Source organism: Branchiostoma belcheri, unplaced genomic scaffold (assembly GCF_001625305.1).
Source record: "Branchiostoma belcheri isolate BF01 breed outbred unplaced genomic scaffold, Haploidv18h27 scaffold180, whole genome shotgun sequence".
Lineage (NCBI taxonomy): Eukaryota > Metazoa > Chordata > Leptocardii > Amphioxiformes > Branchiostomatidae > Branchiostoma > Branchiostoma belcheri.
Window position 1 is genome coordinate 382,234 of NW_017803269.1, and position 27,125 is coordinate 409,358.

At 43.0% G+C, this 27,125-nt stretch overlaps 1 protein-coding gene across 8 annotated transcripts in view; it reads left to right on the plus strand.

Annotated features, from left to right (window-relative positions):
- The first annotated feature begins 1,975 nt into the window (after positions 1-1,975).
- The window catches only part of LOC109467524 (ras and EF-hand domain-containing protein-like), a 28,536-nt gene continuing 3,386 nt past the window's right edge, over positions 1,976-27,125 (plus strand). The window contains exons 1-14 of one of the 8 annotated variants that reach the window (XM_019765540.1): positions 1,976-2,482; positions 11,176-11,322; positions 11,991-12,081; positions 12,580-12,675; positions 14,623-14,703; positions 15,085-15,162; positions 15,259-15,299; positions 15,786-15,854; positions 16,852-16,933; positions 17,266-17,351; positions 17,739-17,833; positions 23,980-24,104; positions 26,225-26,371; positions 26,717-26,788. In XM_019765540.1, coding sequence (XP_019621099.1) covers positions 2,103-2,482; positions 11,176-11,322; positions 11,991-12,081; positions 12,580-12,675; positions 14,623-14,703; positions 15,085-15,162; positions 15,259-15,299; positions 15,786-15,854; positions 16,852-16,933; positions 17,266-17,351; positions 17,739-17,833; positions 23,980-24,104; positions 26,225-26,371; positions 26,717-26,788 — 1,590 coding nt within the window. In that variant the 5' untranslated portion in view covers positions 1,976-2,102. The other 7 variants (XM_019765542.1, XM_019765539.1, XM_019765541.1 and 4 more) reach the window with 7 other exon arrangements.

The window sequence follows — 27,125 nt, forward strand, 5'->3', positions numbered from 1 at the left end:
AAATACGCCCCCCCCCCATAAAACTGTTACTGAAGCAACTGGATATGATTTTGGAAACGGTCAGACGTTTCAGCTAGCATCCACTGCCTTTCATCAGAGTCAGTTTTTTGGCGTATCTTATTACCTGGATGTCTAACCTTAACCGATATAGTAGCATAAACTTTGTAGTTTATCTGTGTTAAACCTTTTAGTCATAGACCCCAAAAAGCTATTTTGTTTTCGCCGAGTCAGACATACGGAGATTATGCATTTGTTGTTCTGTCGAAACCTTAGAAGTTGCATAATGCTTTTTCTGTATTTCTGTGGTGGGCTTATTGACTATCTACTGATCGATTAATCGATAACCTTTTATCTAAATCTGATCGATATTATCGATCTTAAGTACAAGGACGAACAAGACTAAGAATAGACCACACAAGGAGTAGTTTTTTCCATCATTTGTTTGTAGATCTGTCAGCGTATCTGTTATTCTTGATATGAACATCTTCAATGCTACTATTTTTCTTGAACTGAGGGTTAGCAACGCAGTATGGGTAAGGGGGTGAAGTCTGCCATCTCTGATTGCCTAGCTTACTAAAACGTATCCTTGTTAATCGTAACTGATTTTTTTCATTGACTCTTCGTTAGAACAGAAATTGCGTAAAAGAAGAGAATCTTTAACTAATGAAACGATCCCCTTATAAACAAAACATGAGAGTTTTCCAAACTAATATCGTTAGCAACACACAATAACGTATGTGACGATCCCTGTGTAATTAGTAACTAGCCGCTTCTCTTAAAATTAAGGGTCTTTTTGTGACGAGATTATCATAATTAGACGCCACAGTAATTAGTGATTAGAACGTTAAGACAAAAGTCTATCCAGAACTTATCATTAGTGAGTTCGACAACAAAAATGCTAAAGATTTTACCACAGATCTTACCCAAAAAATCGTTACTACAGCGTGACGAAATATTTACTTTTTGGGTTGTTGATGGTTTTTGTACTTTGCCCCACTCGGCTGCTGGTGTATATATACTTCACGCTGATTGGTCGCCATGAGAACGGTCCTTCACGCTGATTGGTCGTCAGGAGCAGCGCAGCTATGCGCAAACAAGCCGCAACATGTGGCGTGACGTCATCAGCCACTTGTTTGCTTGAGTGACACGAGAATTGGACGACTTTTTTTCTGTGAGAGGCGCCTTCCGCCCGGATACGAGCGCTGACGGGCCAAATTCGGGGCATTTTCGCGCGGATTTTCTCAATTTCTGTCACAAAAAGACGTGACAGGAAACTGACCCATCCCTGGGAGTGATTGACAGCTCCGTTGGACGATAATTTTGGGGGCAAAGAGTCGACCATCGGACGACCCGGACTCTACAACAGGTGCCAGCGACCCAAATAATAGGGAGAGGAACACGTAGGATTTTTCTTGGATAATCTCAATTTCTGTCATAGAAAGACGTGACAGAAAAGCGCGGGAAATGTTGAGTGATTGACAGCTCTGTTGGACGATAATACGGGTGGCAAAACCTCAACCCTCGGACGACCCGGAATCACTCTTAACAGGTGCCAGCGACCCAAATAATAGCAAGGTGGAGGACGTCGTTTGGACTTTCCAAGGAATCGCCGCGGTCTTCGGCGAAGGAAATCTTAAAAGACCTTCAAAGGAAGCTTCCAAGACACGGTGACCTTTTTGCCCTTTGAGGATTGACCTGTCTGATTCTTCAAACGACCGGCCAAGATTTGATTCCTGGAATTTCATTGAGGGAGACTTCAAAACATGAGTATCACACGTTCTCGTTATCACTAATATCAGTACGTGAAGTAGCTGAACTATAATTAGGATTCCTGCCACAACAACAAATATTACGGTTCGTAGACTGGAACTCGTTGCCACCAAGCACAGTTGGGGCATCCTCACTAGAAAGCTTTAAACAACTCCTGCAATCAAATGTGCAAAGATTAAGTGTAACAAGTCGTTCGGTGTATAGTTAGCTGCCGCCGCGCCGCGTGCCTGCGAAGCTGGTGTGTTACGCCGAAGGGCGGTTATACCGGCTATACTGATACAGATCGGATTATATTATTGTCATAGCACGTATACAAGACGTTTTTCTGAGACATGGATCTTGAAGACAACAGCTTCTTAAACCCCCGAAACAGTTTCAACTCGGAAGCTAGTGGAGACTTGGAGGAAATCTTCACCAACCTTGACCGGTCAGGGAGCGGGTTCCTCGAAAAATCCGACTTCGAGAATCTGTGTCAGAATCTAGAACTCGACGGGGAAGAAGTGGAGGCAGTTTTTAGAGAACTGGACAAAGATGGCGACAGGAGGATCAGTTTGCATGAGTTTACGGACGGACTGAAGCATGTGGAAGTGTTTATCAGACAGAGAGCGGTTTCGTCGCCTGCTGTCACGGGTAGAACTTCGAGCCCAGTGACTAGGGAAGCTTGGGGCCTGTTCAGCCACAGATCCGGAAGAGACCTCTTCTTACTGCCAAGGTAAACACTCTCGGGTTTTTCCCAATTCTCAGCTGGCAATGTTCTAGGTTTAAACAAACGTTTTTGCAGCGAAAATAAGCTTCACTTTACTCAGAACTAGCGGTAGATATATCTAACTTTTGAATCCTCAACTTACAAAATTCTAGGCTTAAACACGGTTTCCTTCGGCTTTGATAATGATTTATGCTCAACTGATAAATTATAATAAATTCTAGTTTTGTAGAGAAAACACGATCCTTCAACCAGAACTAAGTAAGAGTAAACATAATCTACTTTTGACTGCTCATCGATTCACAATACTCTAGGTGAGAACACCATGGCCAGTTTTGTGAAAACACTTAAATTAACACGGAGCTAGGGGTTAACACACCCAACTTTTTATGGGGAAGGTTTTCAGTGTGAAAGCAGAAGAAAGATCACGATAGTTTCGGCACAATCTGCTGACATATTCCGGTTAAAACAACAGTTACACAGAAAATGCACTCAGTGCTGTTGACACAGAAACACGTGTAAACACCATCAGCCCTTAGTGCAAACCTAGAGGAGGTTTTCAGTCAAAAAGTGGAACAACAACTCGACTGTGTCCACTACTCCAAAACCTGATGACTTATTACCTTCGCAAAGAAGGTTATGTTTTCCGTAGCGTTTGTGTGTGTGTGGTGTGTGTGTGTGAAATAGCACAATAACTCCAGAAGCTTTTGGTGGATTGTCAGGAAAGTTAGTAGGTGGGTAGGTCTTTATGAAACCTAGAAATGATTACATTTTGGGCCTCCTAGCGGCTTGTTCCGATTATTTTATTATTTATTTATTCTTCACTCGGCCACGGAACCACATATCGCCACTTTAGCGCTTTTCAATGGGCCGTGAGGCTGCAAGTAATTCAAATAAAAACATAACAATCGGCATTTGAAACAGAATTAACACAGGGATAAAGAAAAGGCACTGTTACCCAGATCTAAACTTGGGTTGTTTTAGCATCCCAGAGAAAGGCCTTTGGTCTTTAAGACCAGAACAAGGTGTGAAATAGAGATTATGTTTACCCGTGTCAGCGTATTCTACTTAAAATCTAGAAGGTCAGCTTTTAGGTCAACAGATTCAGCACTAAAGACCACGTCTTCCCGGTAGTTACTCCGTCACGCCCAGAGCAGATGAACGGTCAGACGCCAAAACCTGTACTAACCTGTGTAAACTCTTCAGTCACGGTTGGTTTTGATCAGATTCAGACTTACCTGGGCGTAACGCAGGACTTGCGTAATTATTATTACACACAAGCACATCAATAATATAAGCCTCTTTGCCTGATTCTGATAATAGTTTATTGCAAATTCGTGTGGGCTAATTACACGTCAGTGCATTTACCCGTGAGAGAACTACTAGTAATCAGGATTACACAATGTTGCTGCTCTAGAGTAAGGTTCCATATCTACGTTACTTATATATATGGTTTTATTTCTTCTTTGGAAGCAGTGGAGAATGCTAATTCGTTCCAAATTCTTAATGATAGATGCCTTGGGTAAATGTTTAATGTTGTAAGTCATACCTCAATGCAGTCGTATTATGGTTGCTACTGTATTGATTGTGATTTTATTAACGACAAACAAACCAGTAATGCAAGTTCAAATTTACCTGGTAACGTCCAGGTTTAACCTCCAACATGGCGGCCAGTAGTGACGTCAGAGTCACGTGAGTGTCACGCCTTGAACTTTAGGGTCAAGGATGAACTCTTGACAAGAGGCTATTTTTGGGTTGTTTGGTTTGTTTTATTGTGTAAATATTGCACAGGTGCTTCGATGGGTTCAACAGTCAGATTATTTAGTATGAGATCTAAGCCGGATTCACAGAAAAAATACGTCAACATTAATTATGACTAAGAGTCTCTGAAAAGTCATGCTTTGTGTTTAGGTTTAAAGTTTAAAATCTTTTGTTTGCACCTTTAAAGTACAGGGTGATGCAAACAACATTACTCATTGCCCCCCCCCCCACTAGTGTAGGGTTGCCCCAAATTGCTGCAGGGGTGCTTATTTAGCGTGGGTAATTACGGTAATTAACTCTTCCACCCCCTCCGGGCAGTAGGACAGTCCAAAACACGCTACCTCGTCTCACATTACTTGGAAGCTTCCATTTTACAGCAGGTGGGAAAAATGTTACTTTTGAATCGTGGCTAAGTCCAGAGACTTCAATCGTGGTGTGATAAAACCAAACACAAAGGAAAGTTTTTTAAAGAAATTCTATAAAACTCCCCTTTTGAATTGGAATGTCCCAAATATCACTCTCCTGCAGCTAATTATAACCTCACCTTGGACCATTCCAATCTAATACAGGTGTGATCTTAAAAGATATGTTTATAACTTAATTTTGTATAATAAAAACACATGAAATGCCTCATATATATTTTAGCATACTGAATAAATACAAAATGTAAGAACATTCAGCCAAATCCCAGCGGAATTTAAGAATAATCTTTAAAACGTCAGCGAAGTGTGAAAAGGTGAGTTGTCTGTTCCTACTCTCCAAGCAGAGGTTTGGGGTTATTTTTGGCGTGTTTTTAGACTTTTTTATCGGGGTTTATTTTGCACTGGAATTTTTCTTTCACCCAACCCAAGGTGCAAGAAAGAAACCCCGATATAAAGTATAAAAACACGTGAAAATTAACCCCAAACCTCTGCTTGTAGAGTTGTCTGTTCCGAGTCAGTAGTCTTGAGAACATGTTTGGCGGGTCCCAGCTGTTGTTTTGTCATGACGTCATTATCAGACGACACTTTGGTGGCTCCGCTCAGAACGCCGAAAATGTCGTCTGAAACCGACTGCCTTTGCTACTCTGAGGAAGATTTAGACCTTTTGCCGATCGCGAGGTAAGCTTAAGGCGTCACTAGACCAGAGTGACTGGTCGAAAGCTCTAGGTGAGAGAACCTTTTGTGCTGGATCTAAAGTTTTAACTCTAAACATGCAATTACCATCACCGATAACTTTCATGAATGTACCGTCATGCTTGGGTTGGCAAAAGGACATGTTCACATGCAAGGTGTGTAGCTCGGGGTCTAGTTTAGACATGTTAATACGATAGTTTTAATACCTGAATTATAGTATTTTCAACAGTATGTCTAATGGCAGCTCTCGATGTTGCATACACAATTTTAAAATGTACAGAAAAAGTCAATGGAACTTAATTCAACAAATTCTGGTCTTAGATTCTCTGTAAATAATATAGTTGAACCTTATTGACTCAACAAAAGTACAGTGACTTTCGTATGGTCTTCAACTACATTAGATTTTATGTATTTCGCCCACGCGCGTTATACGGGATACAGCGGTTAGTGGGTGGCGTGCTCTTTCCTCTTTTTCAGGAATAAATGAATGAAACTCGGGCTATTCCAAGCAGAGGTTGTGGGGGAATGATCTTTAGCTTTTTTTTATATGGCCCGTTTTCTTTTTTTTTTTTGTCGCTACCCCCACCTTGGGTCGCGCATGGACACTCTCTGGCCAATTGGATACTGCCTGGCCAATTTGATAATCTATTTTTGAGACCCTAGGATCTGCTTGGAGATTAACTCGGGCCCTTATTCAGTGCGTTTTCGCTCTTACAAGCTTAAAGTACACGTCATGGTAAAAGCAGTCTTAGGTACAATTACAGTGGTATGTGAGGAGAGTCTGGTATCTTTCCACATCTACTAATTATATATATGGCAGGTATAGCCCGAAGCTTCTCGCTTTTACTCATGACGGGTCTTAAACTCCCACCTCTGGTTTCTTGCTACATCTATCACCATCATCATCTACATCTATAAACTATCATAATGACTGATTTATGTACATTCTAGTGTACCAAGTCATGGCAAGGTACCAGTACTACTAGTACAAATGTAGTTGTGTAATACCTGCCCAGGTAGCAGGTCGGGTTGACACGAATCTTATCGCTTCTTGTCTGCTTCTCCGGAACGGAACCTACGTACTCCGGATGTCAACACGGCTCAAGAACGCTGTAAAAAGCTATAATGGGGGTTATTGTATGCAAGACGTTTATTGTGCGTTCATAAATAATGTAATTCAAAGTGCGGTGGCAGTGATGTAGCTAATTGGAGTTGGGAGTGGGTTCTTATGTGGGAGGGGGGTCTTATGTTGGTAGGGGGTTCTTTTAATAGATGTTAATAGGTGTTTTAACTATTAGCTGAGTATTATATATTAAGAGGGAATTTTGGAATGTGGGGGGCCCTTAATTAAGTTTGTTATATGATGGGATTTGAAGATGTGGGTGATGAGAAGGGGGGGGGGTCTTGATGATCTTGGTTGCAGTTTTCTGCTGAGGATCTAGTTTCTGTAGGGAATGGAGTTTATTAGATAAGACGTTGTAAGTTTCCACCCTACTGTCGGCCTTGGCAGTGTTAAGCGGCGATGACGTCTGTTTGTACTTATTAACTATCCCCTTAGCAAATTTGCCTGCTCCTGGGTCATGGTGCTTCGGCACGGAGTGGGGGAACAGATATTCAGATAAAGAAATTCAAACATTGCCCACGCCAAAAAAAATGATAATTTAGGACTAGGACATTGCTACATGCCGATATTGCGATAGTATACCCAAGGAGGTTATATATGGTTGACAACATACTTGGAATGACACGAACAGTGATTGCCACATTTCTAATAGTGTAGCTGTCAAATGTAGCAAAAGTGGGTAAAATCCTTCAAACCGGTCTATTCTGGTCCGCGCTTGTTGACATTCCAGCGTTACTATAGAAACGCCACGTAACGCCCGTCTGTTTGGCCCAAAGTTCTACGTAACCATGGCGACCATATCACGTACCGGACTAAATTGGCGAAGGCTACAAAAGAGTCGTTACAAAACAAACATTACTGTTGATACGGCCACATTCTAACGACTTTTACGTACGTGTAGAAATTGCTACATTGTAACGGCTGTGTGAACGGCTACATTGTAGCAACGTCGCCGCGACATGGGCATGTTGCAAATTGGAACTCTTGCATCATACCTACAATGTACATGCAATAAATAACACAATCTAGACATTGGAATTTAAGCCCAAATCTTTTAATCAAAGTTCTCCATTCCACGGTTTGGGAAAGACAAACAGTGGCGACTTTAAGAAAATTTGTTACATGCCAAATGTGGCAGTTCTATTATATCGAGCATTTTTCTAGATGTTGGAAATGTTAACTTTGCTACAGCTCATGTTTCCTGAAGTGTAGCATATTTCTTGCTGTTTGCCACATGTAGCGAATATTTGTTATACGTATGGTGATATACATGTGTGGCCGTGCGATTTCGTGATCATCATTGCTGAGACATGTTGGATACTTGCTACAGTCCAGTGAAGTGTAACATATTTGTTGCTGTTTGCCACATTAAGAGGGTTTTTGTTACATGCTGAAGTGTGGCAGTTTTTTGTTGCCGACTGTTGCATGACGGGTGGAGTGGCCTTCAGACCCGGATGTTTGGTGGAACGTTTGGATTTTTCCTACCTACGACCTTTGACCTTCTGGTGGCGTGAGGAGGGTGTTTAATCTTTAACTTAATCCGATGTTGACAGTTTTGACAGGATTTGACAGTTTGTAAAGTCGTTCCATTCTAAACTCTAAGTTACTATAGAGCTGCAATGTCGAGTCCTTTGTTGTTGTTATTAAATTACCCAGTCACACACGTTGCCTTACTGCCTACGTGACTAAAATGCTTACGCCTAGTAAATGTTAGATATAACGATAGTATACATTCCTCCCAACCTGTTCTTGTTTACAAATGCAACTGTCCGGTTCTTGTATATATATAACATTGATTTAAAGCTTCTTCTCTGTGAGTTTCGGGACTTAATAAATGTTACAGCTAATGATGCTATACATTCACTCTAATTATCCAGATCGATGAAGGCGACAGTGGTCGTTGAAAAATTGATCTCTGTGTAAGCCTTGTGTTGAAATCTACTATGATTAATTCCAACACAGGTGAACTTTCCTGATAAATTGAGACTTGCTTGTTTGTAACCTTCCATCGGTGTGTGTTTGAAACCCAACCCACGCGCCCGAGCATGTGAGTGTTGACAGACGGGAACGCCCTTACACGGTGCCAGCTCTCCGGTCGTGCTTTTCAACAATCCACCTCAAACGGGCAGACACAATAAGCTGAGCTCTCAGCCGGGGTCAGAAGTTTTGTTAATGATCCCTGAATATCCCGGGCTTTGAACATGTAAGGCGTTAAAATTGTACCGTCTTTTTACACCTCGGGCGTTTTTTCTTGTTTCTTGAGCCTTTTTTTCAACCCGACTCTGTCAGAATAATCTCTGTTTTGACAAGTTTCTGAACATGTTATTTTATTTATTTTTCATGTAATTTTGTATACTGATCCTAGCTTTTCGAACTGTAAGGCGTAAATTGTACCGTCTTTTTACACAGTATGCGTTTCTTCTAGTTTCATGAGCCTTTTTTCTCAATTCGGCTCTGTGAAAAAGACGAAATTATGGCGTTTGAAGCTGTTTTTTTTTAATTTTACACTGTGGGCGTTTTTATTTTTGTATCGTGAGCCCTTTTTTCAATCCGGATTTGTCAGACTAATCTCTGTTTTGACAATTTTCTGAACATGTGATTTTAACCGTGTGCGATGAGAGAGATTTTAGTTGCAAAAGTTTTGTGCTTTTTTGTCTGTACAGTGTCAACTTCTCACTGCCAAGGCCTTCTATTACAAACACCGACGAGTCTTTTCCTGTTTTAGTCTTAATGTTGTCCTATTTTGTCTTACTGATGTCGTGTTTTTGTCTCAGTTCTGTTCTGTTTAAACGCCGAAAAGGTCAACCCGTCACGGCTGTGCTCGTGGTTTAACACAGGAGCTCGGGCATGACGTGTACGACAGTCAGGTTATTCAGCCCCCCAACTGGGGAGTTCCTTGAGTTCGTGTTTTTCTAGCCTTGTAGCCTTGTTTATTTTGCCCAACCATGACTGTATTTTCATCCAATATTTCCTCCTCGTTCATTTATAATCTTATTTTGGTTGACAAAACCAATTGATCAACATTTTTCTAGTTCTATGTACGTAGAGCACATGTTGTGTACGGTTATTGTTGAGAGCAAATTCAAGCACAAGGCTGAAGCAGTAACGCCAGAAGAGGGATTCTTGAATCTTTGTTCTGATTTTTGGTACGTGGTTCGTTGTTTTCCGCAACAAAGACATGTTGTGATTTGTGAAGTTTCCAGTTACCAGAACTACGTGCAGCAGGTGGCATCAGAACTCGTTATCCAAACTCTTTGTTCACGCACAAAAATATATTCTGTACAAGGAGAGTCTTTGCGACAGTGAAGTAGCCAGTTCCTTCTCTTCGTAGGCCTTCGTACTGTTGCAACCACAGCTCGGATGCTGTCCTGATGCCCTTCCAACTGATTATTAGTCTTCACCAGACTAACTACGTTGGTTGAAAAGTAAAGTAAAAAGATGTAGCCAAATAGAGAATATGATTTACCAAGGGGAGTTTAGCTTTCTATAGGATTCAATTTGCCAGGCTCTTTTGGGCCACTATTAAATTAAGGACACAATTGTATGTACCCGAATTGTACCTTACTTATCAACATGGACTTGTGTGGACATGAATTTTGTCCTACTTGCTTTGAGCCCTCCTCTTGGTGCTGTATCAAGAGATGAAGGTCTGACCCAGGCTTTCCCCATATATATATATATTTCATCTTGTATATATCTTGTAATAAAGATGGTTTGAAAAACTATAGGCACCCCTCGAGCCTTAAAGCCCTTTCATATTGCGGATTTCCACAGTGTGCACGCGATAAGGCACTAACAGCTTGCACCACAGCTAAGGTATTAAAGTCTCTAAGTTAGAATCCCTCATGTCCGGTGTTCCGTATGACCTGGCTTCACCACTCTGTTTATTTACAAACCGCCAGCTGCCCCCCTCCCCACGACATGCTCGCGGGGTTATCCCAACAAAATCAGCAAAACAACCTGGAAAGCGTTAAAACAAACACAGAAGTGTTGAAAAACAAACATATACGCTTACAAGGAGGTTATTGAACTGATCTGTAACATGCAAAAACATCTAAACATGTTTATGAACCTCTTTGCCCATTTTCCGTCAATGTTAACGTTAGGAATAATTATCAGTACTAATTAGTAATAATTGAACTCGCGTATAGTAAATGAACAAATGAGCTATCCGTGGTCGTTTCTAGATCTATGATGTCGCAATATCTCCATGGCGCTGTAGCGGACGCCCTGTGGTGTTGGATTACATTATGTAGCAAGTGGCAGAGCTGGAGGGGCTGGTCAGCAACTAATGTATTTGTTTATTGTTTATTTATTGTTATTTATTGTTGTTTATGCAGCCACAGGACAATGTTTGCGAACTCTACCAGCAGCTGCGGCAGTGATGCATTGTTTGTTTTTTATTCCAACATATAATCACCAGACGTGTGGACGGCACACTCAAGTTTTATCAACTTATATTAATGCCGCCACCAACACAGGGGACAAATACAGGACAAGACAATACTCATTCTCACCTGAGTTAAATGAGGAAAGTCGTGTAAAGTGCCTTTCCCAAGGGCACAAGATCGGTGGCATGTCAGGACTCAAACCCGGGTCTCTTAGTTCCGAGTCGCGCACTCTGCCGCTACGCCACACGACCCCACCTGTTTGTTTATTTGTGTTTATTGTTTATTTATTGTTGTTTATTGTTGTTTCTGCAGCCAGGACAATGTTTGCGAGTTGTACCAGCAGCTTCACGGCTCGGCCACGCACCTCCTGCCTCAGTTCGAAACCGTCGTGCTGTCCATCATCAAGGACTACAGAAGCCACCAGACAGAGATAGACAGACTAGAGAAGTCACTAAAGAGGTAATAATTCCTCCTATCCTTTACTCACTCACTCACACACTCACTCACTCACTCACTCACTCACTCACTCCCATCAAAGACTACAGAAGCCACCAAACGGAGATAGACAGACTAGAGAAGTCACTGAAAAGGTAACCATCTATTTCTCATTCTCTCTCTCACTCTCACTCACTCATTCCTGTCCATCATCAAAGACTACAGAAGCCACCAGACAGAGATAGACAGACTAGAGAAGTCACTAAAGAGGTAATCATCTGTTTCTTCTTCTCCCTCTCATTCTCTCACTCACTCACTCACTCACTCACTCACTCCCATCAAAGACTACAGAAACCACCAGAGATAGACAGACTAGAGAAGTCACTAAAGAGGTAACATCTTTCTATTTCTATTTCTCATTGTCTTTCCCTTTCTCTTATTCCTTCTGTTTAGCATCAAGGACCAAGGAAATAACAAGAGATGGAAGGATTAGAAAAGTCACTAAAACCTCCATCTTTCTCCTCACGTTCACTCATTCAATATATCTCTCTCTTGTCTCTCTCCGTCCTTCTTTCCTTCAGTTTCTCTCATGACCATTATGAAAGTGGTAATGGCACCTGATTTTGATGGGTAGATTGTAGCTTTGTGTTGGATTCTGTGACGTATGTAACCCATGACGTCATTGTTCTCAGAGCCAATGAGACGCACGAGCAGCACCTACGTCAGATGGAGGAGGAGATGGACCAGCAGATCAGCAGAGCGGAGGAGAAGTGTAGACAGCAGGTGAGACAATGTAGCAATGTAGCAAACTGTCTGTAGCAAACAGTCTGTAGCAAACCTGTCTGTAGTATACCGTCTGTAGCAAACCTGCTTGTAGCAAAGATACATGGTCCAGCAGGGAAGGGGAGAAATGTAGACAACAGGTGAGACAAGTGTGACAATCATGGAGCAGTGTAACAAACCGTTTGTAGCAAACCGTCTGTAACAAACCATCTGTAGCAAACATAGATGGACCACCAGGACGTAGGTGTCTCAATAATGCAACAATGCAGGAATGAAACAATGTAGCAAAACGTCTGTAGCAAACATATACGGACCAATCTTGAGAGTTTAGCAGGGCGGGAAAGAAATGTAACCAGGAGGTTGTTTTTGTTACAATATAGCAAATATAGCAAATGAGAAGCACTTGTACACTGTAGCAATGATCAGGTCTGTAGCAAACATAGACGGACCGACAGATCAGGTTACATCTCACAATGATCTCTTCTTGTCTCCTTTAAGGAAAAGGAGCGTCTTGAACTTGACCTTGAGGAGGAGAGAAGAAGATGGGAGGCGGAGAAAGTGGAGCTGCAGGCGTCAGTCAAGAAACTTCAGAAGGTGGGGCAGCTTTTCTGATTTTATCGGGCTTCTTTTTTTACCAAATAATTGTCTTCACTTTATTTGCATATCAATCAATAGTTTGTGCTTATAAAGCTGCATTTCCCTTCTGGTCTCTCAGTCACTGACGAAAGCTAGTGGATACTAGCTGAAACGTCTGACATTTCCAAAATCATATCCAGTTGCTTGAGTAACTGCTTTTTGGCGTATCGTATTACCTGGATGTCTAACCTTCACCGAAACATTCAGCTGTTGACAGTTGCGATGAGAAGTTCTTATATAATAGCACTCATGACAAGTACACACCGAGGAAACTCTCCAACCAAAGAATTTGATTGGAGAATTCTCACAAAGGAGGACAATCAAACCTGAAATCAGGTGTCTAAGAGGCGGTTTCTGTGCCACAAGGCGGGAGGCAAACCTCAAGAGCGGGTAAGAATAGTGCTAACTTCAAAAGAAGATGCTACAGGAGCAATCCTAGGGCTCATTACAGGCTGAGTTTACAGAAGTACTTGTTAAGGACACTCATTAGGACGTACAAGAAACGTTAACAACGCAGCTGTCAAGAGGTTAATGGCTCGGATGTTTGCTACATGTGTCAGGTTTACAGTAGCAACTCTTACTGATGCTCGTCTGTAGCAAGATTGTAGCAAAAGTGGTTGGGAGAGTTTTGTCGGTGTGTACTTGAGTCATGAGTGCAAGTGTAAGAACTTCTCATCGCAACTGTCAACAGCTGAATGGTTACAGAGTTTGCTACAAGTGTCAGGTGTGGTATCTGTAACTGTAGGTATCTGGGAGACGGTTGACAAATTGTAGAAAAATTGCCATAACGATGGAAAAAATGCCATGTTGATTGAACAGACACGAGCCTGTCCTGATCCCCAAATTATTACATCAGAACCTTCCTGGCTGTTATTAAAATCCATAAAGTCGCGATTAGAACAACAATAACGTCTGTGCCAGCTGCGGGGAAAGTCTGGATTCCCAGAACATGAACAAAAGCGGATCAACACCAGCTGGTCTCGGCTACATTGTAACAACCTCGCGGGTTTACATTGTAGCCGTTTATATCGCCACTGTGTACACTGTGGCAGTGAAGTGGGTTTAGCGGCATTGTGGCAGATTAATGGGACGTTTTGTTACAGTTTCAGGAAGTTCTGTTGTCACAGTGTGGCGGTTTGAGGGGCTACTGTTGCATGTAGCAGATTTTATCAGCTACGGACGAAAATATCTCTTGCTTTAAGAGGGAAATTAAAAAGTAAAAATAGCAGCAGAGTATTGTGACAGTTTGAGGACATCTGGTTACAATGTGACAGTTTTTATGTCTCTTGTTACGGGGTTCCTTCGTTAATGACAATTAAGAAGCAAAAATAGCAACAGCGTATTGTGGCAGTTTGAGAACGTTTTGGTTACAATGTGGCAGTTTATTTATGTCTCTTCTTACGGCTTGCATTCATTAATGACAATTAAGAAGGAAGTATAGCAGCAGCGTATTGTGGCAGTTTTTAAACGTCTGGTTACAATGTTGCAGTTTTTTTATGTCTCTTGTTACAGCTTGCCATTATTAGTATCCAGTGAATGACAACAGGAAAGAAAAATAATAAGAACTATAGCTTTTTGAATTCAAGAGGAGTATTATCATTCAACATTGTCTGATATTTGAGCTGACAAATGTCATGTCTTTTGAATTATTTCTTTCTTTAATATTCAAATTGCAACGGAAATACTAGTACGTATTGTGCAAATTCAGCTGATGCTCTGCTTTACACATTAAAAATATTACACACAACCATTAGATGCAGGCAAAAATTAAGTCAAATACATAAATAGCTGTACAAATAAAACAGTGGCATTATGAAAAAATACAACCAAAATATTATGTCTTGTAACACAGCTGAACACAGACTATAATTTTTTCCGCTCATCCTTTTTCCTCTGTGGTTCCAGATGGAGGCGAACGCGAGAAAAGACAAGAGTAAAGAAGACTCCGTCGGCAACTTGAAAAGAAAACTGGAAAACCTCATGCAGGTGAGTCTAACTTACCAGCAGGCACCTCACGGTGTAGTGGCGACCTCTGGCGATTGTTGTCAGTACTACAAGTTACTGTTAGTTGGTGGTTGCACAATCGTACCATCAAGTTATCAAATATCAAATACATTAATCATATTTTCCAAAATGGACTTGAAATCAATAGTTTTCAATCGATCAATCATTTAGTATCTGTCTCTCATTTTCCAGGAAAACTGGAAATTGATGAGCAGCCTGTACCAATGTATCAATCGATCGGTTTTGTATTTTCCATGAGAACCGGAAGATCTTTTCCAGGAAAACCGGAAGTTAAAGAGCATTTTCCATACTATTTTCCAGGAAAACCGGAAGTTAAAGAGCATTTTCCATACTATTTTCCAGGAAAACCGGAAGTTAAAGAGCAGCCTAACAGAATCCAACACGAACGCCGCGGTGCTGAAGTCCGAACTGACGCAGCTGTTTGTTACTATTTTCCAGGAAAACCGGAAGTTAAAGAGCAGCCTGACGGAGTCCAACACGAACGCCGCGGTGTTAAAGTCCGAACTGACGCAGCTTCAGGCCGAGTTCGAGGAGAAGTGCGAGGACTTGGACAGGTGGTAATAACGACCCGCAATTTGCTCATAACAACCCGATAAAGCCTTTCCAGTAGCTATAACCACCGAATAAAACCAACGAGTGAGCGTAGCGAACGAGGTGGTTTTATTCGGTGGCTTTATCACACCATATACACCGAGGATCAGGCGGGTCATTAACGTTATTATCATATAGCCTATGCAAACTTGCACAATAAAGAGTGCCACTGACACATTCCTGTATAACACAAACAAATCGTTAAAGTCACTCCTCTATCCTCCCGTCCACTGGCCACCGTTTCTGTGCATCTTTCCCAGATTTCAAGGACCCAAAATTGAGTCTAAATTGGCCTCAGTCAGTTCTTAATTCATTTATACGAGCTATGACGTCCAGCCAGCGACTGGTAGGCAAAGAGCCCAAAATTTGCACATGTCTCCAAGTAATTTGCATGTATATGATGTACGCAAACACAACGATCGCTCGTCCTGAATTGTTGCTGTATTTTTCAGGGAGAGAAATTCGCTGTTGGATTACGTCACAGAACAACAGAGCCTGTCCAGACAACTGGAAATGCTACAGTAAGGACTGATTTTGCTACACATTTGTTACAACTTTGTTACACATGTTATACTGGGGGGGGGGATGTTAACGTACTAGATACATATGACTTGCGGTGACAACTTACGGCGAAATCATACATGCTTCTTCAACCGTAAAATTGGGCTAAGACATTTCTGCCAATCCCAGTTTTCTCATGGTAAAATGACCCACTTGTACAACTGTTACAGTGGATGGAACGTATATTCATGTTATCAGATATCCATGTTAGCGTGGAGTAATAACAGTGGTTGATACTCCCCTAGGTTAACAATGGATCACCCCCTTCCTTCGCCAACTCTTTTCGGCTTCATTGCCAAGGTTAACATCTTATTTCTGTAGAAAATGCAGCGTTCTAATATAAAATATCTACAATAAAATGCCACCTTAGCCAACCTCATATTCATACTGTTGACATGGTCCGAGGAACTTAGACTCACAATTAATGTTGACATAGAAAGAGGGTGTTGTAGTTTGTACGTGTGCGGCATACCTTTGCCTGGGTGTGTTTCATTTAGATTGTTTTGGGAACACCTAGAGTCACAGGTCAAATGTGTGTAAACGCTCGTAACAGTTTAAACCTCGGGTTTGTAACATGGCGGGTCTTAGACTTGTGTGGAGACTGTCTTCTCAAGATCTTGAGCTCAGGCAAGTGTTGTAGGGTCTTTAAGGTGTCTTAGGGAGTCTTCAGATAGCTAAGCTAGGTTTCAGAAGTATGGTGGGTTGTTGGAGTTAGTAATTGTGAGATTGTTATCTAATGGCACTGTACACTGAATATAAATAGTAGAAATCGGCCTTAAAGGGAGATTTAACTGGCCAGAGGAGTTGGTCGGTCAGAGAGGGTCCATTTTACCTGTTTCAACACAGATAAACTTTCTTGTTGATGACAGTGTTGTTTGGTCCACCTGTCATAGAATTTTTTAGTCAGACTGTGGGAAATTCGCGGATCTTTAACCCAACATTTATCTATTATTCCAGAAACACCAACAAGAAGCTAAACGACACGAACGACAGTCTGAGAGAATCCCTGGGCAGGGGAAAGAGAAGCAGCAACAGACCGGTAAGTGCTTAAATCTTACACCTTTCTATTAACCAAACTGTCGTCGTTTCGTAATTATGCCAATAGATATCGATTTAAACGTGTTAAGATTAATTTTCAAGAAGTATATTTAGAAAACATTTAATGTATCTATGTGCCAATCTGTCATTAAACAATTTGACTTTATCAGAAAATCGACCCTTGACTGTGAATCTCAAAACCATACTGAATAAGCTCTCCTGTAAAGTAGACTAGTCTCATAGTATGTTTTTGTGTACCAGTAGATGCCATACTTTGCACCTCGTACAACTGTTATGCAATGAACTACATTATTACCCCCCCCCCCCTTCCAGTCCCGGACGCCCTCCCCCTTCCTACAGAGAGACCGGGACGGGTCCGTCATGAGCGACTACATGATGACACCGGAACCGGATATGAGGTATGTCATTTCATTTAATTTATCACACTCAGATCCATTTGTTGTTTTCGTTTTGTTTTTTTGTCATGGGAATCCTGTGGTGTTGGCATGGATTACATTATGTCGCAGTTGGCAGGGCAGAGTTTGAGGGGCTGGTCAATGAAGAAGGTCAATGACCAGGACCAGATGTCTGTCACCATGGTGTTGGGTTATATAATGTTACCAGTGCCATGCAGAACTTAGTTCAAGAGGGGCTGCATGGTCACCATGTATCACCATGTATAATATGTTTGAGTAAGAATAAACAGAGCAGTAGTTTATTAAGCTCAGGACCATGTGAATATAAACAGCATGCATGTGCTAAGATATTCTTATCCGTGATAAGATGTTTCTGTTTGTAATTTCCAGCCCTGAACTGCTGAGGAGCCTGCGAGGCAGCTTCTCGTCGCTAGAGGACCTCACAGCCTGCGATCCTGGCAAGCGGAAGTGCAGCAACGATATCGGTAAAATCCGCTTTACGTCATCAAAAGCTAGCCCCCAACAGACTCCTTTGCAGGCTGAATAAATAGTAGAAATCGGCTTAAAAAGAATGTAGCTTGCCAGGGGAGTTGGCCTGCCATAGAGGGTCCAGTTTACCGGCTCCCCTGCCCAGCTACATTCCTTTTTAGGCCGATTTCTACTATTTATTGAGCCTGCAAAGGAGTCTGGTGGAGACTAATCAAAACCTACTCGCAAAGAAGAGGTTCATCCTTATACTTTTTGGCGTGTGTATCTTGGTTCTTTTATCTGTACGAGAACGGTGAATGGATGGAGGAAGGGATGGAGGGATAGATGGATGGAAGGATGGAATGAGAGACTTATGGATGGGTGGATGGATGGACTGAAAGAAATTGTTAATATGTAGGACAATGATTTCATGCCTCACTACAAAAAGGCGGTTTTGTCCCACCACGCCCCGGGGGCGAGCGCAGACAACTCCTGACCTACAAATATCACACAAATATGACGACCCTTATCACAATGAAAAATTGGGCAAAAATTCTTTTCAATGTCAGAAAATATCTGAGTTTTCAAAAAAATGTTTACATCAAGTGACAAGTCAACGTTTCTGCCGAGGTATAAAAAAACCTGCATGTACATGTGTGTTGAGTATCTGAAAAAAGGAATGGCAGACTTTCTAATATCATTTACAACACGTTTACATCCCAGACATATATCTACCGGTTAGTCCCCAGGCCATACTAAATTGTACATCCCCCAAACATGTATATATACTGATCGGTCCCGGGGTTAATCTGGCTGACACTGTAACAAAACAGTAGTAGTCGAACTTCTCTGTCACTGAATATCTACTTTTGTCAGGCCCAACCCACATAGTCGGCTGTATGGCATTCAGAACGTCTAACACACGGGATTACTCTCTACAGACTGCTTAAGGATCATTTTCCGGATATCCTGGATCAGCTTCAGGAGATTTTCTGGATCATTTGAGGAGATTCAGGATCTCCAGTTTTAGGATTGATCAAGTGCGAGATCCAGCCATGTTCTGGAAAGTTGTTCATGTGGAAATTTCACCAGCCTTCGGTCGAATGTGTCGCGTCCAGACCGCCAAATACTGACGGGATCACTCTTCAGACAACTTCTGGATCATTTTCAGGATCTCAAGATCGTAACACTGGATCTCTAAGTTTAGGCCTGACCAAGTGCAAGATCCAGCCATGTTCTGGAAAGTTGTTCATGTGGAAATGTCAACAGCCTTCAGTTGACTGTGTGGCGTTTGACCGCCATTAAACACTGCCGGAATCTCTCTTAATATTCAGACAACTTTTGGATCATTTTCCGGATCACGAGATCGCAATTCTGGATCTCTAAGCTTAGGATTGACCAACTGAAAAATCCAGCCATGTTCTTGACAGGCATTTATGTGGCAATTTGACATGCCGCCATGTTAAGGTTACTTGCGGACAGACAGACAATGTGAACCTTATTTGACTGCAGACTTCCTTCTTAAGGTTTTTTTTTGTTCTTCTGGATTGTCTGGAGACACTGAGGATTGCCTTAAGGTAGAAAAAATCAGGCCAGGCATCAAGAAAGTTTCTCACTTCAAACTTGGAATGGAAGAATCAACGTTACTTAAAAATGGCACGTGCGAAAACTTCTCTGAGTGGGAAATTATGTGACAAGGTCTTAAACGTGCACAAGAGAAGATTTGTGATTTTCATTCAGAGAAAGTTTTGGTAACTGTTATTATGTATGTAGGTCACGTTTTGTGCTAAAGTCGCTGGCGGCACCTGGGGTAATTTATGACACATTTACACACAGACGAACAGATAGCAACAATCTGCTACGGAAATACTTTCTACTAGGAGGTAAAGTGGACACAACGACGCGTACTAGACCTGTGGTATAGTCGCACAGAAACCTTAGGGACATCATCAACGTCAAATTAGGTCTTGATCCTGTCAATCTACCGATCAAAGTCGAACGTCAATCATCTTAACCCCCCCTCCCCCAACTTGTCTCTCTTCTTTAAGGTACAAGTTTTCCTGTGAGAGGAATAACGTCAGGCTTTGCGGAATTTTGCACCTGTCCCCCGCAGTTGTTTAGTCAACTTGTGCTATACCGGATGTCACGTTTTCCCAGAACATTGGACCAACCCTTTGGTAACCACAAAAATCTAGTCTTATCCGGCTGCCAATCATCCTCACGTTGCTAGGATACCGCAAGTAACTTCATTGTCAAGAATCACCGAGGAGAAACGGTTTTGTGCATGTTTTTGGGGCTGAATTTATTTGTCTTTTGGGCTGCGCCAAGGTATTGCCTGAGGCATTGTTGCCTGTTGTAAGCCTCTGATACTGTGGTCTTTGTGTTGCAGTCATTATATATGGTTCGTTAGACTGAAGAATTGAACTCATGGTAGTGTACACTTCGCTAGTCAGCTTGGCCATTTGAACCCTTGTGAGTGTATACATCACTAGTTACACACACAAAAAGAACACAGTTACTCAAGCAACTGGACAGACTTTGAAAATTGTCAGACGTTTCAGGTAGCATTCTGTCACTACTTTTTAAGTGCCGGAAAGAATAGACACATAGAAGAAGGTATTAAAGGTCGGATTTGTACATACACACCCTCTCTAACCAGTGAGGGCGATTTGAACCCTTTTTAGTGTACACATCACTGTCACCAAGTACAGTAGGGGCACTGTCAATAGATAGCTTTAAACAATGTCTAGAGCTAGAAGTTCAAGGGTTAGGTGTAACAAGTCGATCGGTGTAATATAGCCAGCTGCCGCCGCGCCGCGTGCCTGCGAAGCTGGTGTGTTACGCCGAAAGGCGGTTATACCGGCTATACAGATACAGATACAGATACAGAGTTACACAAGAACACTGTTACTCGCACAGTTACTCAAACAACTGGATAGATTTTGAAAACTGTCAGACGTTTCAAGTAGCATCCTGTGACTCCTTTTTACAAGAAATGTAGGCCTCCTTCCCTGTTGAGGGTGGGATTGTATGTTACTGTCTCTCTAACCAGCAAAGTTCGTGAACTCTTGTTGGTTCACAGGTCACTAGTTTTCAACGTGCAGACAACTTCTGTTGCAGAAAAGCGGAAGAAGAGGCAGTATGTATATCGCCTTGAAGCCTTGACTTAACTTTTCTTGAAGAAGTGACAGTACATCTTCTGAATGACTTCGTTCCGTGGTTGCCTTGCCTTTCGCCTTGATTTCTTGAGGCAAGACAATACCTGAATACGAAGAATTTATTACGGTTGATTTTGAGGAGCTAAACGTGCTTTGTTAACGCACAATTACAAAGGGACATGGAAGACTTTCTCGATCTCCTTTTTGTCGGCAAAAAGAAACAGCCCAAGAAACAGGCCAAGAAAGACGGCAGCAAGACCAAGGAGAGACCCAAGAAAGAGGAGAGCAACCTTAAGATGGGACAGCAAGAAGCCAAGACGGTAGCTGAGCCTACCAGGCGGCTAAAGAGAACCCGGACGCCGCCTGGCAGTGTGTCTAGTGGAGGCACCGAGTCCCTGAGTAGTCTGAGTAGTGGATGGGAGGAGATACGCGACGGGTGCCCGAGGGGGATCACCATCATTGGCCGGGACCAGGCAAGGCATGTCAGCGGGAGACAACGCGAGGCGCCCCGAAGGCAACACCAGGTCGCCCCGGTGGATACCACAACCTTCTTCGACGACGACGATCCCTACAGAGACGGTATAACAATCACCGGGCGCGACCAGCAAACCGGCGGGAGACAGGACGAGTCGCCCCGACGGCACTCGGACATCGCTGCGGTGGACAACCCCATCTTTTCTTACGATAATTCCTTCACCTTGGAGGACGGTGGATACTCGGACTCTACGGAAAACACAGCGGGGGACGGCTTGTCACCGCTCGGCTGGGAAGCTTACCCAGCCCGAAGGCAGTCGGAACCAGCTCCGGTAAAAAACCGCCCCTCCCCATTCGGTCGCGCCGGGTCGTTACGGATGAGCAGGTTGAATAATGATTCTAACGACCTCAGCCGGAACAACAACTTCGGGGCAGGGCAGGACTTTCACACAGGGACAGACTTTCACACAGCCGGTATTTCACACATTTCTGAGCCTGTTTTCACTGATAACAGCCGAGTATCTAACATGGCGGCCTGCGAACTTGCCCCAACTGCAGCAGGAATCCCTGAGGAAAGCTCGTACGGCAGAAACGTCGTTTCACCCGCGTTTCACGACGAACCGTCTTCAGGGGATCTAACAGGTGGCACCGACGGGACTGAAGAAGGAGGGTTGGGGAGGGAACGGCTCCTAAACATGGCTCCTGTTCGTGGGAGAATCGGGACGGATCCAGCTGGTTTCCCTACTTTAGATCGCACGATGATCCAGCCTGGTGATCGGACGATCCGGCCACGGGATCGCGTAGCGGAGCTAAAGCTGTTGAAGATCCAGATGTTAAAGGAAAGGCGCTTGGCGAACTCCCAGCTTCGCGCTCACCACGCTGCCGCACAGGCCAGGACGCAACTGCAAGGCTACCTGCGCACATTCAACTCACCTGAGTTTACCTACAACACACCTGAGAGGACCTACAACTCACCTCAACAATTACGTAACGTTACCACACCTGAGCAGTTCAGCTTACGTAACTTCAGTACACCTGAGGAGGACGAAACTTCCGTAATCACGACCGGGACAGGGTCGGACGGTCTGGATCCCGCTGAAGATCCGGAAACGGAATTCCAGCCGGATCCGAGGCACAGTTTGGATCAGTACCTACACGATCTCAACATGGCTGCTGAGAGTAAGACTTCCCTCCGTCTTCCACCCAGATCGTCTTTAAGAAAGCCACCTGAACCTTCTGTAGGGCCTCAGACGTCTTCAAAAATGTCTTGGCGAGAGAAGAGACAGCAGAGGCTGATAGGAGGGTACGTACAGCCTGCTAAGCAGCAGCTAAGGAGGGGATACTTAAGAAACCTTGAAGACGTTTTACAAGAAGGCTGGGAAGGAGCCCCAAGGAGCGAAAATGGCGACCACCAAAATACCGCGAATCAAAACGGTAGCGACACCTTTTTGCCAGGAAATCCTCAAGAGTTTGAAAACCAAATTCTTCTGGACACAAGAAACCCGCCTACGTATGACGACGTCTTGCAAGGCGACGCCGCTTACGAGCGCCAAGTCTTAGACGAGCCAAGAAACGGGGAAGTCCTTAGAAGTCAAAACGGCGAAGATGGAGCTTCTGACAGCAAAGATGGAGGTTCTCATAGCAAAGATGCCGAAGGGCCGTTGAAAAAACTCCCAGGGGAGCCCGAAGAGTTGTTCCAAGCCCGTACGGAAGGTACCGAGGCGTCCATCCGAGATGCTCGGGACGAGAGGCGCCTCTACACCGCCCAGACCCGGACCCGCGCCCCGGTAAACACCGCCGAGACCCGGGCGCGTGTCCCGGACCTTCAGGACCGCATCAGGAGGTACAGAGACGAGCGGAACGGCAGACGGACAGGGGAGAGCACGGAACGTGCAGGTGTGTGTTGCAGTGTCGTACGGGTGGCATATGTGATATATAATAAAGGGTTATAGGCCCCAAGGTGTATATGGTGAGGTGCGATAACTATCGAACAAATACCGAACAAACCACCGAGTAAGCATATATATAATGTACCACTGTTAGTGTCCCGTCCCTTGTATAAATAGTACTGTAAAAAAGTGGTCGGTTGGATGGGTGAAAAAAAGGATGGATGGATGGATGGATGGATGCAGGTGTGTGTTACAGGTAGATCAGTAAAGGTACAGGTGTGTTTTACAGATGGCTTCTATGATCATGCAGGTGTGATATACTGGTCACAGGTGAATTACCATGCATGACATAATTGATGAAAGAATGGATTGATGGATGGATGGATGGAAGAATGGATGGAGGAATCATTTCTCTATATCTTGTTGGATACACACGCTTTATGCTTGTTATTGTATATCTGCATAGTTGTTATGTTTTATATTAATTGTACAATGTCGACTACGAGCACGTCTTTTTGTATGCCTATTTATGTATTTGTTTGTTTGTGCAGACAGTGGACACTCCACCATGAAAGATCCAGAAGAGTCGGATATTTATTTGTTTGTTTATTCATTTGTTTGTTTGTTTGTTTGTTTGTTTAGACAGCGGCCACTCCACCATGAAGGATCCGGAGGAGTCCGATAACGAGTTTACGCAGAGCACGGCAATTTCCGGACTGGGAAAACATTCCGGAACGGAATCGGAAATAGACGACTCTAAAACGGAGGTGAGGAAAAATTCTCATTCATTCGTACAATAGAAAATGTTCATGTTCCAGAAACTACGTAAAGATACTAAATCACAAACGACAGTTCTGAAGCCAGTTCACTAGATATATAAGCCGGGTACGTACGGAGGGATACTTAAGGAAATTGTCGACCTTAATAAGCCATAATTCATTTAGTTTTTATGCTAGCATGTTACTTTTTGGGACTGTTTTCTATTTTTTCTACATTGCTCTCCGAATGTGCCCACCAAAGGCTTAAGTCAATTGGGAAAATAACTTGCTAAATTGGATATGTGCAATTAGTTACAACTGAAATCGCAGAACACTCGTTACAAATTACAATTTTTTTCGCTGCCATTGAGTTGAGTTAAACTCTGTAATACCAAACCGGATGTGACACTTGTAAACAGACTCGTTGACCCGGAATAGATTCCTTGGCAGGGTGTATGTAGGAACATGTAGTCTCGTGCTGGGAGATAATTAGCGTGATTTTCTTGGGTCGACCTGTAATTGCTGTTGCCTCGGCCTTTAATTTTGACTTATTAGAGCAGAAACAACGTGTAATTAAGGACGTTTGTTCTCTTGCTAATATGCTGCAAGTCATTTATGACTTTGCCAATTAGATAGATTGCTTTTTTTATGTACCCGACGGAAATATATCTTTAGCTTGATTGTAAAGACTGGAAGACATTCATAGTCCTTCACGGACTACAAGAAGACCGATCAAAAAGGGCAGAAAGAGTGTCTAAAAAAAAAACAACTTCGAGCCTTCCAAAAATGATATTTGCAACTAGATGTGTGTATGAATCTCACTACATGATCCTACATATTCGGCTCTATTGTGTCAAAATTCACCAGGGACATGTAGGGTTGTAGGAACATAGTTGTGTAACCCATAATATAGGTGGCATAGAGGAAACAGGAGCTTAAGTGTTGTCTATTCACCAGGGACATGAAGGTATGCAGGAACATAGGTGTGTAACCGGTAATTCTGACTCCCTGCACGTTATAGTAAGTGTGAGTCGCTGCTATCTGAGATCATCCGATGGTGGGTAATCAAGCGGAAAGGTTTTTGTTTGTTTAAATAGCACAACCGGTAAACCGCCTTTAGGCGTAACACACCAGTTTTGTACATGTAAGTACAAGCTGCGTTAGACCGGACTGTAAGGTTTGAACCACTCACACCGGAAAGGTCCCCTACTCTTTTCGATAAGTGTGGTGGGTTCTTTAACGTGCGTGGGGTGTGGCTCTCCCCAAACACTTGACCTCCATTTAACGTCCTATCCGAGGGACGTCCCTAACCGAAGCTAGGTGCTCGTTTCCACCTGAGTGAAGTGAGGAAAGTTGCATCACCAGACAAACCAAACCAGTCAGACGGACGTATGGAGATAATGTTGGGTCATCAGGGCAGGTCATAGGTCATGCAGACAACCTGTTGATCTATGTTTTCATTTTAAGGCAGTGACGTCAGCGTTACTTTGATAAACCTTAGGCTTGTCAGAGATGGAATTTTATCCACATATTTTGGTCTTGTAAAAGTTGAAATCTATTTGTTAAGGTAATATCAGACCACACTGTGCTCTATGCAAGTTACCAAGTAACTATTTGCGGAAAATTTAATGTTCAGGACCCTTAAATTAGGCGGCAGTGCGGATATATGTATAGAAATGACACTTAATTAATAGGTAACAGTGGCATTAAATAGGTAACAGTGGCATTATATGTGTGAAAATAACGTAATGCAAAATAACTGTAAAACAGGCCTTTCATCAAATCACCATAACATTAATTAGCAAGCAAAATACCATGGACTTTACTCACTTCTGTAAAATGTTAAGTTTGGGTACTCGCTGTAATAAAGGCAGCGGCGCCCCCTGCCGGGCGATTTGATAACTGCAGCCCAGTCCGACAGCATTCCGCCATGTTTGTTAACACACCTGTTCCTTACCTGCAGGTAACTTTACCTGTCACAGGTGAGCAGACAATAGACAGGTATTGCCATTGCTTACACAGAACTGTAATATGTAACATACACGAACGCCTCTGAAAACATAACCTTCTTGGTGAAGGTAACATGTTGTCTCCGCAACAATGTAACAAACATGTATCCATTCCTGCAGGCTCCTGACTCCCAGGACGAGGCGATGGAGTCCGAAGGCGAGGCTGACTCTCAGCTGGAGCACAGGCACAAAGGTCAAGGTCGCCAGGCGGTCACGACGGTACAGAGACAGCACAGTACACGGGTGCTTCCACAGGCGCCCAGAAAGGTACGGGTTTATTTTGTTTAACTTCTCATATTAGAAGAAAATAAGAAAATAAGAAAAAAAAAGAAAAAAATTTGTTACGTTTTTTCTTTGGTTCCAACCTAGTAAGGTCAATGTCATGGACCAGACGGCTGTCACCATGGTAACTGGTGCTGTAGCAGACATTATATAGCGAGTGGCAGGACAGGGTTGGTGGGGCTGGTAACCGTATTTATGAATGTGTTTGAATCACCCTGTAGTGTTGGATTACATTATGTAGCAAGTGGCAGGACGGAGTTGGAGAGGCTGGTCACCGTATATATAACTGTGTTTTTAAGAATCGGAACTTTCTGGTTTTTCCTTAAGCAGATTGTGTCGGCCGGAAACGTCGCGCACGTGGCGCCCAGCAGACAGGTCCCGCCTGTGTCGGCGTCGTCACAGGTACAAACAAACAAACAAACAAATAAACAAAGGTGAAAGGTCGCACAGTGGGGGATGACGTCCACAGAAAGTCACTGGCCAATGAAGTGCAAAACTATGTTTTTAAACTGTCAGAGTAATTTCATTTCATATCCTTAAAAAAGGATTTCAAATTTGACACAAAAGTTTTTGTATAGCTTACATGTTTCAGATACAACCTGGCCAGTAGCTTTCTGTGGTTGAAACTAACACATTACAAACTTTTCTATTTCTACTAATTCACGACTTTTTCTAACCCTAGTAACACACAGGGAAAGGTGACATGGCGATGGCACGCCCAGAGGTGATTGGTTAACAC